This window comes from Molothrus aeneus, chromosome 6, assembly GCF_037042795.1.
Source record: "Molothrus aeneus isolate 106 chromosome 6, BPBGC_Maene_1.0, whole genome shotgun sequence".
Lineage (NCBI taxonomy): Eukaryota > Metazoa > Chordata > Aves > Passeriformes > Icteridae > Molothrus > Molothrus aeneus.
In genome coordinates, this window is record NC_089651.1 from 45,378,332 (window position 1) to 45,392,304 (window position 13,973).

Sequence of the window (13,973 nt, forward strand, 5' to 3'; positions counted from 1 at the left end):
GTGGATAAAGAACATCCTCATGAGGGGACGAGGAGGGGCAGACACTGATCTCTTCCATCCTTGGACCAGTGACTGGACTGAGGGAATGCCCTGAAGCTGAGTCAGGGGAGGTTTAAGCTGGATATCAGGAAAAAGTGTTTCACCCAGAGGGTGGTTGGGCACTGAACAGGCTCCCCAGGGCAGTGGACACAGCAGCAGCCTGACAGAGTTCAAGAAGCATTTGGGCAATGCTCTAGGAAAACAGAGTGTGATTCCTGGGGTGTCCTGTGCAGGGCCACGAGTTGGACTCCATGGTCCTGATGGGTCCCTCTCAAGACAGTATATCCTAAAAGTCTATGATTTTGTTAAATACTATTTTATGATTCTGTGAAAAAGTTCATTAATCTATCTGAACAAGTTGTAGACCATCACTTCCATACCATTAATGGCTGCTGAAAAGAAAACATGTATGTGACTAACTCTTGGTAAGATGTAAGTGTGTACAGTAAGATTATTACTTGTCTTCCATTTGAAATTCTTCCAATTATTGCAAAAAAAAATCAAATTTAGACAAATTTAGTCATCAGTAAATTATAATGTCCAATCTGCTTGAAAGTAAACTCTACATTCCAGGGGGAAAAAAATTAAACCTCTACTAAACAAAGCCTTTAAGGCATTATTATGCATATTTTCTAGAACTCTTATACATTGACAGAAGAAAAAAATTTAGATTGCATAAAATATATTTATTCTTCTTCTTTTTAAATGCAAATTTAGCTTGAACCATTAGTATTATGTTAGTGTACATAAAGCCTATATCACAGATTTATTAAAAGAATATTCTGCAGTACACAAACACATGGAAAAAGAATGACCTGCATATCGGGCAGTCTCTAAAAGTGTTTACATGACTCCCATTTTCATTACACAGAGGTGTCTGTTAGCATTTTCCATAGCTATTGCCTCATGTATATATGAGGTAGAGAAACATTAATGTCTCCATTCTGATGTAGAACAAAAATCCCTCAAATTTAAGGCCTTGGTTCATAAGCCTTTGTGGGCACAACGATGAAATTACCTGAACCAATCTCAAGCATAATCCAGTCTTTGTAAATCATACTAATGGGTCCTTTGTCTGTGCTTTATTGCCACCCAAATAACATGATATTGCTACCCATGATGGAATTGCCCATAGTCATGCAGCTAACAAGCAAAAGAGCAGAAAAGTAGATCCTGAAATTGGAAAATAAATACTTTCTGATGCTTCCCAAAGTGCAACTATTTTCCTATGTTTACAGACACTGCATACACAATTCCTTGAGAATTTATGTGAAATGCATGTACAAAGCTTTATTCCTCTCCCTGTGCATTTGGTAAGTACAATTGTTGTTCAGTGCTGTAGGAAAGCAGAGCAGACAATTAAAAAGAGCTCAGCATCAGCTCTCCTATCACAGCTGAGATAGAAATTTTTCTGAAGGACATTTAGCAGTAGTGAATTTCTAAATCCTGCTAAACAAAACTAGTGACAGAAAGAAGCAAAGCTGCCTACTTTCTCTAATCGCAGAAAATCACCAGCAGTGAAGTTTCAGTAACTGCTGGACCATAGGATTTCAATATTTCTGTTCATATTCAGTCAAAAATTCAATCCTAGAAGATTAAAGTTCACTAAGAATAAACCCTTTCTTGCTTTAATAAAAACTAAATTGTCAAGACTCATTTTATAAAAAATCTCAATTTTTTTTTTCAATTTATTCTGAATTCTGCCCAAAGATGCCCAAGCAACAAATCTTAGAGTCAGTGGGAAGCCATTTCTTGTGAAGACTGAATTTTATGTGTTTAGGTAAGTCAGAGCTCTGTCTACAATTTATAAGAACATTCAATAATAAACTAAAACAATGTATGAATCCAAAATAATAAAACATTATTGTGAAACTCTCCACATATAATATATGAAAAGAACTTCTGGACAATTTCACAAGTGAATATTTGTATATGAATTGATGTGACAATCTCAGAATTTAAGATGCCCTATGTGCAGAGAATTTCTCCTTTTTGATTCAATAAATATTTTGCAATGCAACTGTATATTAAATATTTATGTCTTAGAATTAATCTGTCTTAAAGAGATTCATTTAGAAGTTACTTCATGGAAAAATTCTCACTGGCTTCAGTATTCACTGTAGCATGATGACTATGAGACTAGGTTCAGGTTTATCAAATGCATCAATACACAAAATATCTAAGAGTCATTGATGCTTGTGAGAAACAGACTTAAAATGTGAAGTTCACTAAGATATTTATGAAAGAACAATACTAACCTAAACACAACAGGAGGACGACCATTTTTGTGTTTCACAAAGATACCATCAAGACATGCTCCAATGAATATGTCACTTCCTTGACTGTCCTGTAAAAAGTTGCAAAAAATTATGCAAGTAGAGAAAAAAGTCTTCAAAAGCTAAGTTACCTAAGAAACAACTGCTTTTATTAATTCTGGAGCAGAAAATAACAGGTGATTTGGGGTTTGGGTTTTATTTACTTTTGGCAGGAAGTAAGCACTCTAAACAGGGAGAAAAGGGCAATTAGACAAAGATCAAAACATCATTTACCTTGGCAGGATAGGTCTCTTCACCATAGCCCTCCATTCTTTCCACTTCTTGCATATATAACATTTCTGCATCAGGAGGAGTAAGGCCTCTACAAATAAACCAATAATCAGCTAATACTGCCACTAAGAAAAAATCATCTTTGTTTTACTCTGAAGGACACTCTCAAAGCTTGAGAAGCATCCCCAGGACACCCAGGCAACCATCAAATCGTGCTGTTTCTATCTGTACCAACATCTGATGCATTTGGCTCAGCCTCAGAATCAACGCTTCAATTCTAATAACTTCTTTCTCTCTGGCATCTTTAGGGGTAAATGGCAACAAAGACTACTAGTTAATATTACCATCTCTACTAATGGCAGACAATTATCATACTCTTGATCAAATCCAGCACTGTCTCCACGTTTCCTCACTTTACCAGAGGCACACATTTTCAAGACATGAATGTCTTCTATATTGCTGTAGGGGAAATAAGAAGTCTGGCACTTTACATTTCAGAAAAGACAGCTTCATCTTCTAAATGCTGACTATTTTACTGTAATACTTTGAAAGCATGAGGAAAAGACCTGTAGGTAAAGGTAGAATTCTTTATAATTAGACCAACTGACAAAGACAGCTTTCTCACAGATTTGCAGCAGTACCAGAGGGCTTAAAAGCTTGTGTTTACCTACCCACCAACATACCTCAGTTACCTCATAAAAGAAATTTCTACCTGAAAAATCCTGTAATGCTCATTGTTATGTCTCTCAATACTCTTTCAATCATAAATCTCCCAACTTCTTCACTTTTTCCTAACATCATGAAGATTAAGTTTTCTTTGCTGAACCTGAACCATGCAATATTGTTACAAGCACATTTTAAACATAAGTGCAACTGCAATTTTCAAACCGTTGTTTTAAAAGAATACAGGGAGAAATATTCAGTATTACTCACACAGTCACAAACATTTTTCACTAATGAACTGATACAGAGAACACAACTTTCTTTTGTCCTGGACTATGGCACCTTAGCCCCCTTCTACCTAAGATCATAAGCATTCTGGCACAGTCACTGTCTCTGCATTTCTCCTGCCTTTAATACCTCCCAATGTTGTTTATCAAGAAACATCCTTACTGGGGTCAGAATTTCACATGAACAAGAGTCAGAAATATGATACAGGTGAAGTCACACTATTTAATTGTGTCCCGTATTCTTTTCAAGCTGAATCCTCTAATTTATTTTACTAAATATTCTGTTATGTTTTTCATTTTCATTCAGCAAAACCTCTTGTAACTTTAATACAGATGTTTCAGAGAAAAAACTCATTTAAATGGGAAGTGAAATTAGTCCAACTGCATTTCAAGATTCCCAACTTTCTGAGCTACAGAAGCTACTGAAGACTGAAATTAAGCATTGAAGAGCTTTAGACATGTTACCTGTACTTCTGGTGTAGCAAGGCAACTTTCTGTGTTGCTTCTTCCAATATTTTTTCTTCTTGTAGCCAACCCTTAAGGTAAAATAGCATTTGTGGAATGAAATGCAAAAAAAATCTACAAAATCAAATGGTTATAGTTTCTTTAGACGTGCAAATCAACCCTTGATTCTAGCCTTGGAGCTTAGATGCTGTAATATGCACAAATAAACCCCAAAAGCATAAACACTGTTTTGAAGTGGTTTTACTCACTCTCCCATTTGTACCTCAACATTCTTTTCAGTAAAATATAAAATAAAATTGAGAAGATCTTACTACATCTTTGTTTCTGTGTAATATAAGGTGTCATATCTCACTCCAATCTCAAAGAAAACCTTTACTTAAATTTGACAGCCTAGGGAGCAGTAAGAAAAATGGATCATGGAGGTTTCCTAAAAATTATCTGCATTTACCAATTTTAAGAAGGATTTAAATTTGTCAATTTAGTAATTTAAATGCACCATTTTAAAGAAAGTACTTACCACTGGAAACAAAGCAAATCTTTGTAGAAACTCCTGAGATTCATACTGATCATAGTCTCCAAAGTCCGCTAAAAAATAAAAAAAAAAATCTTGAATTCAAACACTTTTAACAAAATTATTCAAAACCCAATTAATTGCAGCAGGATCTCTAAGTAGCAAACTGCCATCCTACTGAACTACAATCATAAAGCAAAACAACAGAACAAACCAACCAATCATGTTTATAAAGAGAAAAGGTCAAAAACTCCCATCTTTTTACTTTGTTCAGAATGATTGATAACACTCCTTGTGGATTAAGAAATGATAAAACACTTCATATAGAAGTTATTGCTATGAAAAGGGAGCACCTCTGACACACTAGGCAGTGTTTAGAATTAACCTATTGTACTGATTTAAAATACAGATCATTCTTGAAACAGCAAGCACTGCTTCTCCTCATTCACCAGCTAACATTACTGGCCTACCTGGTATAAGCTACTTCAGTCATTGGAGCATATCAATTTAGAACTTGTGCTTTTTTTGAGGTTTTTTTCACTGTGTTATCAACATATACAGTTCATCTCTTATACAAGAGTAAGAAATGAAGGTGAAAGCTAAAAGGATTAATATTTTCCATCTGGAAAGATGGTTATATTGAAAGATTTCTATAAACAACTCACTGAGCAGAGAGACTGCTTTACACTGTCCAAATACATACAAATAACACAGCAAGATTTTTTCAGTTGAAGGCCATTAGAACCTGGCTTGGATTAAACAGATTCACTGTTATATAAACAAGGTATTAAAACCATTTATCCTACTCCACTGGTAACCACATTTTCAAGAAAACATAATCACCATCTTTATTGTGATACAACCAATGTATATAACTAAATAAATTAAAAAAAAAATCTTTGTGTATATGTTGTATATACTGCCAGTGATTTTAAGTCCTGTTCAATTTTGGCAGTTTTACAATTGCTGTTAGATGTACTGAAGTGGCATTCACTGTGAATGATATACAAATAACAGTATACAAACACACTAAACACAGCTGTTGCCATTACAAACTTTTGAGAGATTTAGCATCAGACAAGCAGGGAACACAAAACATGATCAGTGCAGACAGCCTCAGGACTAGTGTAGACTCCATCCCATCTGACCCAAGCTAGGAAAAATGAAGCTCCTTTTCACACAGGAATCACAGAAATGTGTTTTCAGGAGTGATTTGACACAAAAACTGCTACCAGGCTTGCACACTAACTTGAAATATTCTTATGTGATAGGAAATTTTGGATAAAAAGTAGAAATACAAGTACATTCAAAGTTGCTTATTTATGAAGATATGTCAGGACAAAGAGTCTTCGTTAACAGAAACAGAGGAAGGGTCTGTTGATGTAGGCAGACAACTGAAGCCTTTTCCCCCAAATGAACTCCAATGCCTAATTCAAATCCAGCTCCTGAAACTACATGTTAGATGCCCAGGTACACCTCTGAGGACTGCAGAGAAGCAAGTTCAGGGCCACTGATCCAACTGCTGCTCTCCTCAGCCCATATGGCAAAGTCCTAAGGAGCAAACCCCTTTCATAACTTAATGAAATTAATCTCTTGAGTGACATAAGGAAAACAGGCAATAGAAAATATATCCCTAAAGCTTCTAATGCAACATTAGCTAGTTGGTACTAGTTCTTACTTACCCTGAACAGCCAAACCAGCCAGATGTATTGCTTGTTCCAGTGTGCAAGGAATGTTGCCCTCCAAGATATCTTTCTTTAATTGCAAGTAATACTGATACCTACAGGAAAAAAAAAAAAAAAAAGAAAAAGCTAACATGGGCTTCTTAATTTTTAAGAGAGAGTAGAAGACTATGCCTGCATTTCCAGTTCCTCTCTGCATTCCCCAGTTAGAGTAGAGGGTAGTCTTCCTTATCATTTGGACCCACTACTTCAAGGCCTTTTAAAAGTCCTGCCTCCCTTAACTTTCACATATCATTCTAGAATCAGTGATCTTAAAGAACCTCTACAATTTCTATCTACTACCAAACCCTCTTCTCTTTTTTTTCCTCTTCCCTCCTTAAAATTTTTGTTATTGTCTCTTTAAAACATTGAGTAAACTGCTGCTAGGTTGCTGCATTCTCTTCCAATAGATCTAACAATGTACATTCCCTCAATCCCAGTAGGGATTTTCATTTCTGCATTACAACTTCTGAGTACATTTTGTTCTCACTTTCAAGGCACCTTTTTTTTCTTTTAATCTATGTTTTTCCTGCATCATCTCTCATACATGCAGCCACTACTCCCCGTACTGTTTGTCCACAGTCCTAGCCACTATGTGCCTGAATTTTTCTGCCTCTTTCTGCCACTCACAGGACATTCTATCTGGAGCCCCAAACACCTCAAAATTGCCAGTACAGCTATACCAACTTGGCCACAGAGGACATTTGTCTTCTGTAAGTCTAGTTTTAAAAAGTTCTTCCTCATATTGTATGTTAACTCTGGTGAAGTAAGGTTATTAATAGTGAGAACATGGAAGTACGTGCTGTAATTCATTCAGTGATTAGAAAGGTCAGGTAAACTCCACATAAATTTTATTCATGTTAATGGACAGCTCTCTTCCATCACTGTTACTGCCCTGTTATAATACATGGATAATTTAAAAATATTGTTTAAACTCTTGGGCAACCTACTACAAAAACCCAGTATATCATCTGGCAGTAAATAACATTCCTATACAACACACACAACAACAGCTGGTACTAAACTGTGACCTTCAAAAAATGGAAAAGAAAAAGCCCAAGGCATTTGGGGAATGCGTCTTCCAAGTCAAGAAGCAGAAGGTAAGCTCTTTCCATACAACTGCTATTAAAAGTAAATTTGTAGATAAAGAATTTTAATACTACCTTAACAGAGCACATCTCTTTTTAGCTATAACATTTCCTGGTGTACATTAAACATAAAATTTGCTTGAACATGTTCAATCTCATTTATATCAAACAGGCATGAAAAAATCCATAGATTTCCGAGACTAACCCAGACACTTACTATCAAAGTAAGAACCATGCTCTAGGACACAAACATAAGACTGGCACATAAATTCCTGCTTTCTACCAGGTAGCACACTGCCAGATTTTTGTTAAAGCTCCAGTATAAACACCATATTCTTTAAATAAATGCCAGAGAAGACTATTTAAGGTTTTTCAGGCAATTTAGCTTCCCAATGCAACACCTCGATCTCACTCTAATGTACAACAACACAGAATCCGAACCAGAGATTTTTGAGCCCCTAAAATTACCAAGAAATAGCACAAAACTTTGGAGTTAAAAAAAAAATAAATCAGCAATTACACATAAACCCAAAAACGAAAGCTGTCAAGCATTGAGCAGTAACAACAGCACCAGTGTCTGCACCAAGAGGTCTGCACCTGGTGACCCTGAAAAGCTTTCTCATCACAATTAGCAGGAAAGGTATTTTAGGAACAGAGACAGTTTCATGTAACCACAGAATAAATTAAGATGAAAAGGACCTCTGAGCGATCATCTGCTTCAACTCCCCATTCAAAACAGGGCCAACTTAAAGGTTTTTAGCTTAAATGATTTAGTTAATACAAGCACGTATTTTTGATAAAACAATACGTGTCTATAATCCAGCTATGGGGTTTTGTACCCAATTGCCAATTAAAAATAATCATTAAATCAGAACTATACACATTAAGCCATTAGAAGCCAATGTACAGGCCCATAGGAATAACAGGTAATCAATAATAGGTATTTATGCTCAATTTTACTTTTCCCTCTGCAGTCAGCAACAATTATGTGATGTTCCCCGGTTTCACAGAAGAAACATACACATAACACCAGAACTAATATCCATATTTATGGCTCAGTGATACACCAAAAAAAAAAAAAAAAAAAGAAAGAATCAGAAGCCAAAGTAGCCTGTAGTGCCAATGTACTCTAGGAAAAGAACAGAAAGTACTGAAAGCAAAACAAAGAAAGCATAGCTTAATAAAATCTGCAAGTGCTTTGGGCAGGATAGATGTCCATGAAAGCAACATATGGATCTTCAAAACAAAAAACAAAAACAAACAAACAAATTAAAAAGTCGAGCAAATTCAAAACAAATTCAAAAGTCAATGAAGGGACTAAATTAAAAGTCTGACCATGCAGGTAAGCCTTTTACTTAAAACAGGTTTGAGCAGATTCCTAAGATCACAAAAAAAAAATAGTTGCTTGCTTAGTTTATCACATACTTTAATTATTCCAAAGATAAATTAGCATACAGTTTGAACATAAATTCTATCTAAAATAGTTTTCATTTCTATAAAGCTAGGGGAGTGGAAAGCAGACAACTCTTAAATAAACTATACATTTCAGAATGTTGAGAGCAAATTTATAAAACACATAGAAGTTTATACTATGAGGTTTACCTGGTAATCTCCTGCTGAAGCTGAGAAACAGTAGGCACATAGAACACTACTCCAAAATACACAGTTGGCTCCATGGCATATTTGTCCAGCTGCTTTTTCAGAGGCTTGTCCAAATCTACCCATCTGCGCTGATTCTGCTTATTATAATACCAGAGACTGAAATATGTAATCTGAAAAAGAGGTGTTTAATGATGAAAAAAAGTTAATATTGTGATATTAGATAAAATATACTGGATGAAAGTCTTGCTACTTAGAAATAAATGTTTTAAAGCACTGAGTAAGGCTATGGATTATTGAAAACGTCAGGGAACTGCAGAGACATTTACCATAAAAAGCAGACATTACCTCCAGATAACCAACCCAGGTACATAAGGTCCCCCACCTAAAACAGCACCAGAACTACTCTTTATTTGGAAACAGTTCATAACTCATAACTCTGTTGTGGCCATTCACAGATGCTAGCAGTAGGCATTCATGTGTGACAGGAAATCTAAGGGAAGTGGGGAAGGCAAATGGAAAATGACGTGGGACAGCAGTAGGGCAAAGCAAGGCTCCTCGGGGGACCTGGTAGGAGGCTCCCAGGGGATGCTGAAGGACAAAAGAGCACAGGACACCCATGCTGTGGTTGTTGCACACACAGCCTGTCAGAGCTGTAAAGAAAATCTGGAACCCCATGAGTGGACTCATCATCCTGTTTAGACTGGAAACTAAGATGTGTGTATAAAAATTTTCAAATGTGTATATGGGCGAGTTTTTGCAGGAATGTACTGAAGTGGCCTTCTTCTACTAAAAGCTGTAGCTCCCCAATGAATTTCAAATCTGTTCTCCACAATATCAAAATGCTAGAGCTTTTGAGAAAACAACAGTAAATACTTTTTTTACTAGGGAGACAATTTTTCCATGACTAGTTGACGGAAATTATTGATTTAGAGAAATCATGATAAATATTCCCTCTGCTTTATAAAACTCCATCCTTAAAAACTTTATTTTGTGTAACTTAAAAATGTCTGAAAATATGTAAGGAAAAATATTGGATTAAAGGTGTTGGCAGTTGTACAATTTCTAAATACATTCAAATTTATGTAGGAAGGACTTGGAGAATTTTCATGTAAATACCTACAGATCTAATTGGTAATTCTTAACACTTATCTCTCTCCTTTGGTTAAAACACTTCTAATTATGATACCTAGTTTTGCTATGATAATGACATGAATATTTTCCAGTCCATATCTGTTTGCTGGTTCAGAACTGAGCTAAATAAGTATTGTGGGATCAGATTTTAGTAAATATAAACATAGTGGAGAAATTTAATTTTTTTGGGGTGACTCTGCAGTATGGATTTAGAACCATACTGTGGAGCAAGAGAAAAACACTCTGATCCAGACTCCTTCTGGGAGAGGATCTAATAAAAATGAGGTTGTGTCACTCAAGATGCTGTCCAGTGGGATTTTGACCTTCCAGGGGTGCCATCCCTCAGCCTCTCTAGGTGGTCTGTTACAGTGCACACTCTGTGTTGTGTTTTGGCTTGGTCAGGAGTGGCCCACTCAGGCAAGATATCTTCCTGCTCTGCTCTATCTGCTCCTTTTCCTGCTCATGCAGTGAGCCATGCATATGCTTTAATGAGCTCAGCTTTTGCTGGGAAGCTGTCCTGTGCTCTTTTGTCCTTCAGCATCCCCTGGGAGCCTCCTACCAGGTCCCCAGAGGAGCCTTGCTTTGCCCTACTGCTGTCCCACGTCATTTTCCATTTGCCTTCCCCACTTCCCTTAGATTTCCTGTCACACATGAATGCCTACTCCTACTAAAAGAAATATGGCTCTGAATATAAATAATATAAACAACACATTTGTTATTTCCCAGTCCAAGCACACAAAGTTTGCTGATACCTGAAACCACATTTTATTTCTATTCTTCAATCCCCCAATCAATAGATGACCACCACCACCCCACAGGGATATTGTGAAGACAGTATCTTCAATTCCATAAGATGCTAGGGAAAAAACCCCAACACTAGAACCACAGAAACACCATTACAAAAGAAATATCATGTTCACTGCAATATCACATGCTAAAAAGGATAGAATGTACTGAATGACTGACTCCTCCTTAATCCTTCCTGCAGACTGAGTAAGGAAAGGAATGTGTGTAAAAAGGTGTGTTTCTCTTTCATCCCAAGACTGTTAACAGCATGCATCCAGTCACAGGAGCCAAAGTTAGGCCAGGATGCTGACATTCTGCTCTGACCCAGCCCAATTCTCTGACAGGACAACCACATCAGCCTCGGACTGAGCACTAAAATGTGGAACCACAACATTCTGGGCAAGGGCAATGGCCATGGCAGAGACTGAAAGCAAAGGGTAAGAGCTACAGCTGAAAGACTTGTATAGATGATATCACACAAACACATTTGTAAACCAACTGAAAATACACCCAAAAACAAGTACAGCAATTGTTTGAATAAACTCACTTGCAGCCTTGGTGTACTTAAACCTCACAGAAGCACAATGTATAACAAAGGTGAGGAGAAGAGACCACAAACATTGCCACTGTTACAAACTCTCTGATGTAAAAATACTCCTGGTTCTACACCCTGAATTTAAACTGAATGTATAGACTATTTTTTAAGGCATGATGATGACTTGAGTAGATCTATTTCTTGGACACACTAACCACTTTTTCTTGCCTACACACAACTGAGCAGTTACTGGCATAACAGACTAAGAAAAATGTTCCACATTTTAAAATATCCTCTGGAATCCAGCATATCTTTAAGCCATGCAAAATACTACAGACCAAAGTTGGTCTTCTAACTTCTATGCAAACCTTTCATTTCACTTCAAGGGCAGAATTTGATCCTGTGAGTTTTCAGAGGAGCTTATGCACCCTGGAATATTCGCACTGATTAAAATAGAACCCACTTTTATTCATTGCTAAAACATTTTATTATTAGCAGCTCAGGACAACATCCAGTGCTAAAAAGAATGCCATGACATAATTCTTAAAATATGTTAAGCTGTTAAGATTAACACTACTTTGAGGTTTGTTTATTTTAGTGACTTATTCATGACCCAACCCCTCTGAAGAAAATCAAACAGAAATAAAAGGAACATATAATTTCTGCACAGTTAATTTCTACCTAACTTGCTTTCTGACACCAGAGACAGTAAATATTTTTGCATAAAATTTCAAGAGCTATCAAGAACACAAAAGTACCAAAAGCCCCACACAGTATTCCCAGCCCACAAGCTGGAGGGAGTGACTTCATCACTGAGGTCACCCAGAATTCCCAAGCTAAGCAGAGGAGTTTCTGCAGGTTTGAGTGCCACAAAACTCCATTACTGCAGGTGACGTCATTAGATCCTCTGGCATGATGTACAGTGAAAGTCAGAGAAGTGGGGCTGATCAGCCTTAGAAGAGACAAAGTAAAATCTTACTGTGGACTTAAGCTGCCTAAGAGCAGGACACAACAGAGAAGTAGAGCCAGAGTCTCCTTGGAAGTAATCACAGCAAGTATGAGAAGCACTGGGGACAAAGTGCACAGTGGGAAATTCCAATAGATCAGGAAAAAAAATTCACAACAAGACTAGCCAAACACTGGAACAGATAGCCCAAAGAGGTGTCAAATCTCTATCCTTGGAGGCACCTGGGTGGTAAACCCAGGCAACCCCTGAAGCAGCTGATCCTCCTGAGCACAGGTAGGACCACGCAATCCTTGGAGGTCCCCTGAGGCATAGCAGTGTTCAAAATTTACTTCAACCTTACATATTTAATAATATATTTTCCAGGTTATGTCCATATCCTGTGCTATAAATCTTACAAAATATGTCATAGATTACCAAGAGACTGGTTAATACAGTGCCTTCTAATTAATGCATTTGGCTACCTGCCTCAAAGGTACCTGAGGAATTCCCATCCTAAGATCTGAGGAAAAAAATCAGAAAAGATAAAACAATAGTAGACAAATGCAGTCAAAATATATTTCCAGGCTTTTCCTCTTTTACACTGGCTTTACCTCTTTTACAAACTGTAAGACTTCCTGGATCAGAATGCTGAAAACACCTTTTCTTATTGAAGGATAAGCACTGCAGTCAAACTCATAAAATCCCAGTTAGCCCAAGGGCTCCACCACATCTAGCTTTATTATATGCTTGGATACAGAACAGCTCCTGCTATCAGGACAGCACAGTTGAAATAAACCACATGCAGGAGGACTGGGTCAATAATCTTGTACTAAGCACAACTGGCAGATACCAAATGAAAGTTTTTCCCTACGCTCACTGTTAAGAGCTACAGAAGGAGACAACAGGCCTCAAAAATTCTCCAGAAACTCCATTCTTATCACAACAGACAACCTCCTCCACAAAACATCCCAATCTCTACCTGAGAAAGGACTTGGAGCAGCCTGGACTGGCCAGTGTACAATATCCAAGATTTCCTGGAAGAGGTGGAGAAAAAAACCTCTGTGACTCCCATCATGTAGCAGCCACTAAGCAGAAAGTTGCACTTCTCTATTTACCACCATGACCAATTCTTCTTGCAGAAATAGGAGGATCACTGACAAAAATCCCTCCCTTTCCCCCATATTGAAGCTATTTAGTGTAGGTACTTTTGTCTACACTTTTTTTGTTGTTCCAGCACTGACAAGATCTTCAACTGTAGCTGCAGGAGGGAATATTTAGCAAAATAGTTGTATGAACAAAGAGACAATTTATTCTTAAATCTTAGTTCTTTCATAATGGAAATGTTTTTTTCCCAACATTCACACAATTATTTTCCCCTAACTACTCTAATATGGATTTCACAAATGCTATTTAAACAAATTAATTACCAACTATAGTTTAAAGCAAAACAGAAGGGATAAGAAATAAACAAGCAAATCAATATGTTGCAAGGTAATCTGATGTATTCTAATTTATTCTAATGAAACACTGTACAAATCACAATACACTATGTTTCATATCCTTCAACTATCTTGAATAAACAATCTTCTAACAAGCAAGGAAGATTCTACTCATCAGGACATTTGACAAAGGTAAGCTGACTAATTTACAAGC

General features: G+C 36.9%; 1 protein-coding gene across 2 annotated transcripts in view; it reads right to left on the reverse strand.

Annotated features, from left to right (window-relative positions):
• Nucleotides 1-13,973, reverse strand: part of PTPN21 (protein tyrosine phosphatase non-receptor type 21) — a 40,026-nt gene that overhangs the window by 21,176 nt on the left and 4,877 nt on the right. Inside the window, exons 2-7 of one of the 2 annotated variants that reach the window (XM_066552130.1) lie at nucleotides 8,923-9,092; nucleotides 6,194-6,291; nucleotides 4,518-4,585; nucleotides 4,001-4,071; nucleotides 2,589-2,676; nucleotides 2,298-2,386 (exon numbers count right to left, since the gene is read on the reverse strand). In XM_066552130.1, the coding sequence (XP_066408227.1) occupies nucleotides 2,298-2,386; nucleotides 2,589-2,676; nucleotides 4,001-4,071; nucleotides 4,518-4,585; nucleotides 6,194-6,291; nucleotides 8,923-9,092 (584 nt within the window). Of the gene's footprint in view, nucleotides 1-2,297; nucleotides 2,387-2,588; nucleotides 2,677-4,000; nucleotides 4,072-4,517; nucleotides 4,586-6,193; nucleotides 6,292-8,922; nucleotides 9,093-13,973 lie in introns of those variants that run through there. The other variant, XM_066552132.1, reaches the window with a different exon arrangement.